The 10,951-nt window shown below is 40.3% G+C and overlaps 1 protein-coding gene across 1 annotated transcript in view; it reads left to right on the forward strand.

The window, feature by feature from the left end:
- PRPSAP2 (phosphoribosyl pyrophosphate synthetase associated protein 2) overlaps positions 1–10,951 on the forward strand; it is a 107,283-nt gene that overhangs the window by 24,042 nt on the left and 72,290 nt on the right. Inside the window, exons 4-5 of the mRNA XM_007941466.2 lie at positions 5,098–5,270; positions 6,409–6,524. Of these exons, the coding sequence (XP_007939657.1) occupies positions 5,098–5,270; positions 6,409–6,524 (289 nt within the window). The remainder of the gene's footprint in view (positions 1–5,097; positions 5,271–6,408; positions 6,525–10,951) is intronic.

The raw sequence follows: 10,951 nt of genomic DNA on the forward strand, positions 1-10,951 counted from the left end.
TGTGTCTGTGTTAATTGGTTTCCCTTTTCTTTGTTGAAGAGGGTCTGTGCAATCCTTCTGCCTAGTCCGGCATCTTGCCCCGCCTCCCTAAAAATTAAATTTTTATGTGCTTTGAAAGATTTCTCCAAAAGAGTAAAAAGAGAACCTACAGATTGGGAAAAAATATCCAGCAATGACATATGTGAGAAGGGATTTACCTCTAAAATTTATAGAAAACTCTTAGCACCTCAACAACAAACAGATAATCTAATTAAAAAATAGGCAGAGGAATAGACACTGCACCAAAGAGGGTATTCAGGCTGCCAATAAACACGTAAAAAAATGTTCACGATCATTAGCCATTTGCCAAAGGGGTGAGGAGGCTGTATCTTCTGACCTCTAACCCCATAAAAGGCAGAGAGAATCACCATCAGTAGCCCAAGGCCTATCCCTGTGAGGCCAGACATGCTGCCTCCCTCCAGCCCTTTCACCACCCTGACACCAACTGTTCCTCCCACAGTACCTGCCAAACCACCTCTCTGCTATACCTCGCTGCAGTGGCCACACAGAACTCACAGATTATGGAGTTTATTAGAGAAGCTACAGGCTACAGTTCAAGTTCAGGAACATGCTTAGTCTCTCTCAACCCACTGTCTCTCAGCTGACAGTCTCTCATTCTCTCTCCCAGCAGTGAGTGTCTCTCGGTGTCTCTTTCTCTCTCAGCAGTGCGTGGCTCTCTCATCTCTCAGCCAGCAGTGAGAGATTCTTTCTGCCTCCAGGAGGGCTCCTTTTGAGCCTGGAAGAGTGGCCAAACTAACCAATCCCAACTTCAGAATTTTATACACCTTAGAGACAGAGCGAACTTCCCAGAAGATTGCTTCGTGCCACTCTAAAGAGAAATACCCCAGGTGGATAACTTTAACAGTTGGGAGCTACTCAGTTGCTCATGGCAAATTCCACCTTGGAGTTTATGAAGACTATGGCTAGAAAAACCATGTTATGTAATTTACTACACTGCACCATTACGAACTAAACTCAACTGCCATCGAGTCGATTCTGACTCATAGCGACCCCTCTTTGGGTTTCTGAGTCAGTATCTCTATGGAAGTAGATTGTTCAGTCGTCCTTCCAAGGAGTGACTGGTGGGTTTGAACCGCTAATCTTCTGGTTAGCAGTCAAATGCCTTAGGCACTATGCTGCGATGCAGACCAAAACAACGAGATAGCATCTTGCCCCAGCACTAATAGCAAAGTTGAAGAAGATGGAAAATAACAAATGCTGGTGAGGATTTGGAGAGATTGAGACTCTCATACACTGCTGGTGGGACTGTCAAATGATACAGCTACTGTGGAAAGCAGGATGGCAATTCCTTAACAAGTTGTAAATAGAAATAATATTTGATCCAGCAATCCCATAACTAGGTATATCCTAAAGAAGTGAGAGCCAGGATAATGTATACATGTATTTGTTGCAGCACTATTTATAGTTGCAAAGAGATGGAAAAAGCCTAGATACCCATTAACAGAAGAATGGATAACGAAACTATGGTACATACACACAGTGGAATACTATGCGATACTAAAGAATAACGTAGAGTCTATAAAACACCATGTAATAGGAATGAGTTTGCGGACATTATGCTGAATGAAATAAGTCATTCACTCAAGGGCAAATACTGTACTAGTTTATTATTCTAAGAGGTCAAGCAGGAGCTCTGGTAGCATGGTGCCAGAGGCACTTGACTGCTAATCAGAAGTCTGGAGATTCAAACCTACCAGCCACTCCTTGGAAGGAAGGTTGGGCAGTCTACATCCATAGTGATAACTGCCTTGGAAACCCAAGAAGGGGTCACTATGAATTGGGTCTGACTTGACAGCAAATAATAACAACAACAACAAGAGGTCAAGGAAAAGTTTATATATGGAAGGAAACTTTGTTGGTTACAAGGGGTGGGAGGGAACACTACTAGTTAGGTAGAGAAAAGTATTGAATTTAGGTGATGGGAAGGGCAGTGTGCAAAATTTGAGTGATCGACATGGCATTGAGGAAGAGAAAGACAGAGGTACATGGGAAGTACAGACCACAAAGATGAACCTTTTGCATGTGTAGTACTGAGTTGTCAGTGATGGCAAGTATAGATCTACAGGTGGATAGATGAGTGGACAGGGTGAATGTTCAGGTGTGTCTAGGCTGGTGCTACTATTCCCATGACCATGTATAGGGTTAGCAGACAGTGTTTCTACATGCAAATTTGTATATGGTGTAAGAACGTCCAGTGGCAGAACATCAATGTAGAACAAAACTCAAAAATCATTAAAAAAAAGAAGACCAGGTTTGCTGGTCTGATAGAGCCTGGTGAGACCCTTGAGACTATGGCCCCTGTTTCCCCTCAGGTCTGGAATTGCACTCACTCCTGTGGCTTCCAACTAAACAATAGACAGACATATGGGTGAACATTAGATAGATACATTAATTGGAGCTATCAGGCATGGGAGAACAGAAAGATAGTGTGTGCATGTTGTTGTTATGTGCTGTCGAGTCTGACCCAATGCATAGCAACCCGTCCTTGGGTTTTTGAGGCAGTATCCCTACCGAAGTAGGTTGCCCAGCCTTCCTTCCGAGGAGTGGCTGGTGGGTTTGAATCACTAGCCTTCTGGTTAGCAGTCCAGTGCCTTAGGCCCTGTGCTACCAGAGGTCCTAGTGTGTGCATAGGGAGACAGCTGTGGGGACAGGAGTGTGTGGGAGGGAAGGACCCAGGGAAGAGGTAACTATGGGGAGGAAGTGGGAAGGGAGCTGTTACACTGTGGGGAATTGCAGTCAATGCTATGAGACAAAATGTGTATGAACTGCTGTATGGAAAATGAATTTGCTTTGTAAACTTTCACCCAAATCACAGTAAAAAAAAAAAAAAAAAAAAAAAGATTATGTCCATTAGTTTAATTTTTCCTCTTATTCAAACAAGGCTCATTATTTGAGTTTAGTGTTGGAACACTGATACAATTTCACACTCACTGTTGATTCATAGAATGTTTTTCTTAAAGTCTACACTTCAAGAATAGCTATAGCTCTTCACATGTCAGGCTTGTTAGATATTAGCAGAGCACCTTTTTAGTCATGTTTTATTTCCAGTAACACATTTACTCATTAACAAGTATTTATTGTGTGTCTTCTATATATTAGTCACTGTTGCAGGTGTTTGAGAGCATTAATGATTAAAACAGATAAAGTCCTTTGTCCAATGGAGTTTCTTTTCCAGTGGAGAAGATATATGGTAAATGTGATGAACAAGTAAATTAGGATGTTAGAAGGTCATGAGTGCTATGGGAAAAAAATAAATCTGCATATGAAGGAATTGGGAGTGATGGTAGTGAGAGGGTGGAGAAAGGGACTTTCTTAAGCTGTGTCTTTAAGGAAGGAAGAGGGGTGAGCATTAGCGCATCATTTATCTGTGAGGGATGAGTGAAGGTAGGCATAGTTGTAGGGTGAAGATGCACAGGTAGGCCTCATTGAGAAGGTGAAATTTTTATGTAAAAACATGATGGTGACAGAGTTGGGTGAGTAGATAGCTAGGGAGGGAATCAATCCAAGGAGTGGAATCATTCCCAGCAAAGACCCTCGGCAGCAATATGAGGACTAACAAGGATGTGACTGAGACTATACTGTTGAAGGAGGGTGTGCAGGAGGACTTGAGATCATAGTTGATGAGGAGCCAGATCATGAAGGGCCTTGTGAGCCATTGTAGGGCGTTTGGATTTGCTTTGGGCAAGTGGGAAACTGATTAGGTTTTAGAGCTGAGAAAGCCTGACCTAACTTCTACTTTAAGAAGGTCAGGCTGGGTGCTGTATGAAGAACAGGCAGGAGAGGAACTCCTGGAGGAGCATGAGGAACTTTTAGGAGGCTGTGACAGCCATCTAGCTGAGCAGTAAGGATGGTTCAGACCTGCATAGTCCTAGTGTGGTGGTAAGACATGTTAACTTTCTGGATAAGAGAGGAGGCATTGGGACAGCTATAAGGTTTTTGTTCAGAGTAAACTGGAAGAATAGTGTTGCCATCACTTGCACTAGCAAACGTTTTTATGATGAAGCAGGTTTTGTGGGGAGAAAGAGTTGGGTTCATTTTTGCATATGTTAAGTTTTGAGATGTCTGTTAGGCATTTGTGTGAAACTGTCACGTAGCAATTGAATCTGTCAGACTGGAATTCGGAAGAGAAGCTTGGGCTGGAGGTAGAAATTTGGGATAGACCAGCATATGTAAAGCTTTGAAATTGGTTGAGGGAAGATAGAAGGAGAAGAAGACAACTAAGAGAGTCTTGGCAATTAGGAGGTCAGGGAGAAGAGAACCAATAAAACAAACTGGTAACGCAGGGCAGAGTGGAGTCCTTGAAGTCATACGCAAGGGTGGGAAATCAGATGTGCCAGATGCTACTTATAAGTCAAGTAAGAGAAGGACTGATGGGCGGTTGGAGTTAGCCACGTGGAGGTCATTGATGACCTTGTTGAGAACAGCTTTGGTGGAGCTGTTTCGTGGGGGCAACAGTTTCATTGGAATGTGTTTGAGAGAAAATGAGAGTAGATGAATTGGAGTGTGGACAACTCTTGCATTGTGATACAAAAGTTTCAAAGGAATGGGGATGGGAGACAACATGGTCATGAGTTGTTTTTTAATGGGAGAATCAACAGACTGTTTATAGGCTAATGGGTATGACCCAGTGAGTATAAAAAAATTGGTGATGGGAGCAAGTGAGAGAGATTTGCTCAAGCAGTGTCTTCAAGGAGGGAAGAGGGGTGAGCATTAGTACATCATTTATCTCTTGAATGATGAGTGAAGGCAGGCATAATTGTAGGGTGCAGATGCCCAGGTGGGGAGAGCCTGTGGGAGATCTCTTGACTGGCCACTTCTCTCAGTGAGAAAGAAAGTAGGGTCATCAGCTGAGAGGGAGTGTGGGAAGGAGTTGGTGGAGGCCTGAGAAGAGAGGAATTTATTGGTTTCCTTTTGTCCCTTGAGTCTTAAGTCTTAGTAGAGGCAGGTGTGGCACATTGCTGATGCTCTGTTGTGACAGTGAAATTTTACCGAGTGTCTCATATTTGTTGGTGGGACTTTCTGTGTCTTGGGCTCTAGGGATGTGAATACTACTGTCATGGAGCTCCTGATCATGGTGTATGCCTGTAAGACCTCTTGTGCCAAGAGTATCATCGGTGTGATTCCGTACTTCCCTTACAGCAAGCAGTGCAAGATGAGAAAAAGAGGCTCCATTGTCTCCAAGTTGCTGGCTTCAATGATGTGCAAAGCTGGTAGGAGTGGCAGATACTTGATAATTGTTTGGGGGCCTGGCAGTTTTTAGTTTAGCAATGTTAAAGCCTTGTTTAACTAAATTAAAACACTGTGCAGAGTAAAAACACTGATGCAGCTAGACGGCACATAACAACAACAAAGTTTGTAATGAGGAAACAGTGCAGAGGACTTCCCATCCCGAATTTCTTAAAACAAAGGAAATGAGAACTCCTTATTCTTTCTTAAATGTTTTATTTTTAAAAATTATATTTAAATGACTAGTTATAATCAAGATTATTTTGAAAGGAGAAAAAATCATTCTGAACCCTCCCACACTAACACTGCAAGTTTTCATTTTAGCTTTCCCTTACTTAGGAGTAATAGACATATTTTTAAAACCCTATGTATTATTTGTGTTACACATTTTCCCCTTGTTTCTAAATAATCATAGTTAGTGTTTGTGCTTGTGTGTGCATGATTAAAGAAGTCCATTATCACAGAGCATTTGAACAAAGCAGAAAAGACTAAAAGAAGGAATAAACAGTGTCTATGTCACTGCATTTTAATACAAGATATTGTAGAATAAATTTTCGTAATGTTGCATGCCAAAGAAAGCAAAAATAAAACAAAATTTAAAAAGCCCAAATGCCGGCAACTCAAACACTATTAAGTCCCATTGAAAAGACCTTGCAGCAGGCTGGCTCGCTGCGTCTTTTGAAAAGGTTTCTCCTTTCTTTTCTCACCTGGCTCTTGGGCCACAAGGCTCAATATTCTGCTCTTTTGGGCAAGCTTTGCCTTTAAAATTTTTTCTTACTAGATTTTTCTAGTGGTCATTCTAAATATCCTTTCAAGAGGCAGTGCAGCTGAGGCTCTTTTTCTCCGCTTTCCAGGCTAGTGCAGCTTGTCTTAAGAGTGGGCCTTGCCATGGCCTGTTAAGGAAACATTAAGGGGATATTTCTTCATTACTGTTGCCATCTTTGATATTTCAAGATTGAAACTGATGAGAAAAACAAGAATTTTAGAGTACTAAAAAATCTGAGATATAAAGGTGCTGAATTTTTCATAGTAATTTATTATGTGTAGCATTTTATGTAGCACTTATTTTATCCAGTGCCATGGTTATTAAACTACATGCTTGTGTCTGCTTTATTTTCAAAGGTCTGACTCATCTTATTACTATGGATTTACACCAGAAGGAAATTCAGGGCTTCTTCAATATTCCAGTTGATAATTTAAGGGCATCTCCCTTCTTGTTACAGTATATTCAAGAAGAGGTGAGGTAGCTCAAAATTTTTTTATTTTAACAATCTGTTTAAGGTTGAAAGATTTCTTGTTTCCTTGGACGTCGCTAAAGGATTAAAGCTTGATGTATTCTACTTAAAGAACTATTGTACTTTATAAATGTAATTCAGTGTATTTTAAAATTCTTAACCTCCAGTTTATTGTTATGCTAAGCTCTTAGAATTGCTTTTTCTTCTTTTGGACTTTAGGAGTGTAGAATTGGATTAGTCATGATCGTGCGCTCTTGACAAATAATCCCATTCCTATTGGTCTTGTGTGATCTTGGCTCTCTTTTTATCTGTCCATCTAGCCACCCTCTTTCTCTGTTTACCCATCTGTATTAATTAGCACCATGACCCAGCAAGAAAACTGGAAGCATTAGCATAACTTCTGTCTACTTATGTGGTCTTCATGTCTGACCTGCCTGCCTCCTCTCATCTGACAGAACCACTATCCTGAAAATTATATCATCTTTCTCTTAATTTCCTTTTCATCTACAGTATTATCTGTATATAAAACCAAACAACAATGACAAAAAACTTCCTTCTGAGGAGTGGCTGGTGGGTTTGAACCTCCAGCCTTCTGCTTAGCAGTCAAATGCCTTAGGGATTGGTCGCACTATGCGACCAGAGCTCCTATCTGTATATAGTATTCAAAATTACTTAAATATATACAATTTTAATTTTTAACTTTATAAAAAAGAATCAAACTAATCTTTTGGGAATTTTTCACTTACTAAGATTCATACTTAGTAAGTAGTAACTGTTATACTGTTGTGCATAACAGTTATTCCTCTGAGTGCTGAAACACGCTCATTGTGCACCTGTGCCACAGTTTATTCATCCTTCCCCACATGGCTTATTTCCATGGGATAGTGCTCCTGTGAACATTCTTGTCTGTTGCTAAATTGTGTGGTTTCATTTTTCCCACATAGTTACACCAGTTTATATTCCTGCTAATGATAATGTCAGAGAGCCTGTGCCTTGGGGATCGTATCTGCCTCATATTTTCATTATCATTTTGCATTCTTGCCAGTTGAAGGGCTTTAAAATGGTTTTTCATTGAGGCTTTGGTGAATGTATCTCTGATGACTAATAAAGTTGAACATTTCTTCATATGTCGTTAGTCTTCCGTGAAGAGGTGGTTCATGCCTTTTGTCTGTTTTTCAGTGGTTTTGTTTCTGTATTTCGTATTGGATCATCATAGGCATTCTTTTTAAAACTCTTTATTCTAATTATTTGTTGGTATTCATTTCTCAAATGTTTCTGTATGTTACTTGTTAGCTTTCCTTAGGGAGGGAGCTCTGGTAGTGTAGTGCCTAAGGCATTTGACTACTAACCAGAAGGCTGATGGTTCAAACTCATCAACCACTCCTCGGAAGGAAGGTTGGGCAATCTACTTCCATAGTGATACTGCCTCGGAAACCCAAGGAGAGGGGTCACTATGAGTCGGGTCTGACTTGATGGCACATAACAACAGGGAGTCTTGATAGGCAGACATACTTAATTTTTTTACTGTGGTGAAAACAACTGTATATATATGTATATGTATATACATATTATATATATCACTAAAAACCCATTGCCGTGGAGTTGATTCCAACTCATAGTGACCCTGTAGGATAGGGTATAACTGCCCTATAGGGTTTCCAAGGCTGTAAATCTTTAGTATGGAAGCAGATTGCCACATCTTTGTCCTGTGGAGCACCTGGCAAGTTTGACCCACCTGCCTTTCAGTTAGCAGAAGAACACTTTAACTACTGCACTACCAGGGCTTCCTCATTAATCATTGTTGTTGTTGATATGTGCCGTTGAGTCAGACGGACTCATAGCAGCCCCTCCTTGGGTTTCCGAGGCGGTATCACTACGGAAGTAGATTGCCCAACCTTCCTTCCGAAGAATGGTTGATGGGTTTGAACCAACAGTCTCCTGGTTAGCAGTCAAGTGCCTTATGCACTGTGCTATCAGAGCTCCTCATTAATCGTTAGGGAGATGCAAATCAAAATCACAATGATATGGTGCTTCATCCCCACTAAAGTGGCTATGATTAAAAAAAAAAAGAAAGAAAACAAGTGTTGGTGAGGTGTGCAGAAGCTGGAACCCTCATCTGTTACTAGGAGGGTTGTAAAATAGTGCAGCCACTGTGGAAAACTGTTTGGAAGAAGTTAAACATAGAATTACCATATGAACCAGCAATTCCACTCCTAGGATGTATCCAGAATAAATTAAAAGCAGGAACATAAATAGCTACATGCACACCAGTGTTCATCACAGCATTATTCACAGTAGTCCAAAGGCAGAAACATCCTAAATGCTCACTAACACATGAATGGATGGATAGGTGAATGGATACACACTATAATATGGATGAACCTTGAAACTATTTTGCTTAATGAAATAAGTCAATCACAAAAGAACAAATACTGTGTGAGCCCATTTATATGAAATATCTAGAACAGGCAAATATGTAGAGACCTGAGTTTATTAGTGGTTATCAGGCATTGGAGAGAAGGGGGAAAGACGGAGTTACTGCTTACCCATTTCCAAACTTTCCCATCACTCCTTTTTTTAAAATAATATCTAAGTTTATTAAATTTAAAAAGTATTATAAAATGTTTAACTTTCATCAGCTTCAAGATTTATGTTGCTCCCAAATTCTGCATGTAATTGAATTTTTAATCTAATACCCACTGAATTGATTCCACTGTGGATTCTAAGGCATCAGTTTCTTCTTGCAAATTTTTCTTTGCTTCTTCAAATTTTTCTTATGTTTCCTTTAGAGAATGGTTACTGAAAACATCTTGATAAGCAATCATAAACAGTCATTATCTGCTGACATGATGTCATCACAAGTATCTTCTAAATTTTAGAGTTTTTTCTTTTTCACTTCTATGTCTTCTTTTAACTCTGTGATACTACTTGGATTGTGAAAACTTCTTTATCTTTTGTTGGTCTTCAGAAGTAACATTGACATCTGTAACTGCCTTCATGGTGGCCACCATCTTGGAAATTGGTTACCTCCATCACTTTTTTAAAAAATACATTTTATGGAGATATAATTTATGTACAGTGAAATACACAAAGCTAAAGTGACATGGGTCAATGCTTTTTTTTCTTTGCAGTGTTCCCTCCCCACCTATTCCACCCCTCATAACCAACAAAGGAAGTTTCCTTCCATATAAACTTTTCCTTGACTTTTTATACTAATGAACTAATATTATATTTGTCCTCCTGTGATTGACTTATTTCGTCCAGGATAATGTCCTCCAAGTTCATCCATGTTATGTGGTGGTCTACATTATTCTTTAGGGTTGTGTAGTATTTCACTGTGTGTATATACCATAGTTAGGTTATCCATTCTTCTGTTGATAGGCATATAGGTTGTTTCCATCTCTTTGCTGTTGTAAATAGTGCTGAGATGAACACGGGTGTGCATATATCTATTCTTGTCCTGGTTCTCACTTCTTTAGGATATATACCTAGTAATGTGATTGCTAGGTCAAACGGTATTTCTAATTCCAGCTTTTTAAGGAATCGCCATACTGCTTACCACAGTGGTTGTATAATTTGACAGTCCCACCAGCAGTGTATGAGAGTCCCAATCGCTCCATATCCTCGCCAGCATTTGTTATTTTTTGTCTTATTGAACTTTGACCTTAGTGCTGGGGCAAGATAGTATCTTGTGTTTTTTTTTTTTAAATTGTGATTTGGATGAAAATTTACAGAGGAAATTCACTTTCCATACAACAGTTCACATACACTTTGTCTCATGACATTGACCACAGTTTACCACAGTGCAACAGCTCCCCTCCTACTGCCTCCCAATAATTAACCTCTTCCCTGTCCATCCCTCCATGCACTCCTGCCCCCTGAGCTGTCTTCCTGTGCATAAACAGCCCTTTTTTCTCCCATGCTTGTTCTCACCAAGGAGTGTATTTACCTCAGGTAATTGTTTAACTCATATGCCTGTCTTTTGCTTGGCTGGAAGCCACAGGTATGGGTTCAGTTCCAGACCTGAAGGGCAGCTAGGGGCCATAGTCTCAGTGGTTCCACCAGGCTCTATTGGACCAGCAAACCTGGTCCCCCCCCTTTTTTTTTGTTTCCTCCAGATGATTTTGAGTTTTGTTTTACATTGTTCTCCCTCTCTATCTACAATCTCCTACATAGATCCCCTTTCAAGTGGTTAACATTGGTAGCCGGGCACCAACTAGTTCTTCTGGTTTCATAGTTGTGTAGGCTGCAGATTGGATGGTGTACCAGTTGCTAGGACTGATAGTATCCATGAATTTTGGTTTTCTTCATTCTTCTTTGCTCTGGACAAGGAGAGACCCATTGTTGCATCTAGATGGCAACTTGCAAGCTTTTAAGATCCCAGTAGTTACTCACCAAAGTAGGAGGTAGAACAATGTTTTGTGTAGTAT

Source organism: Orycteropus afer, unplaced genomic scaffold (genome assembly GCF_000298275.1).
Source record: "Orycteropus afer afer isolate SDZICR_OR568_19922 unplaced genomic scaffold, OryAfe1.0 scaffold00080, whole genome shotgun sequence".
Taxonomy (NCBI): domain Eukaryota; kingdom Metazoa; phylum Chordata; class Mammalia; order Tubulidentata; family Orycteropodidae; genus Orycteropus; species Orycteropus afer.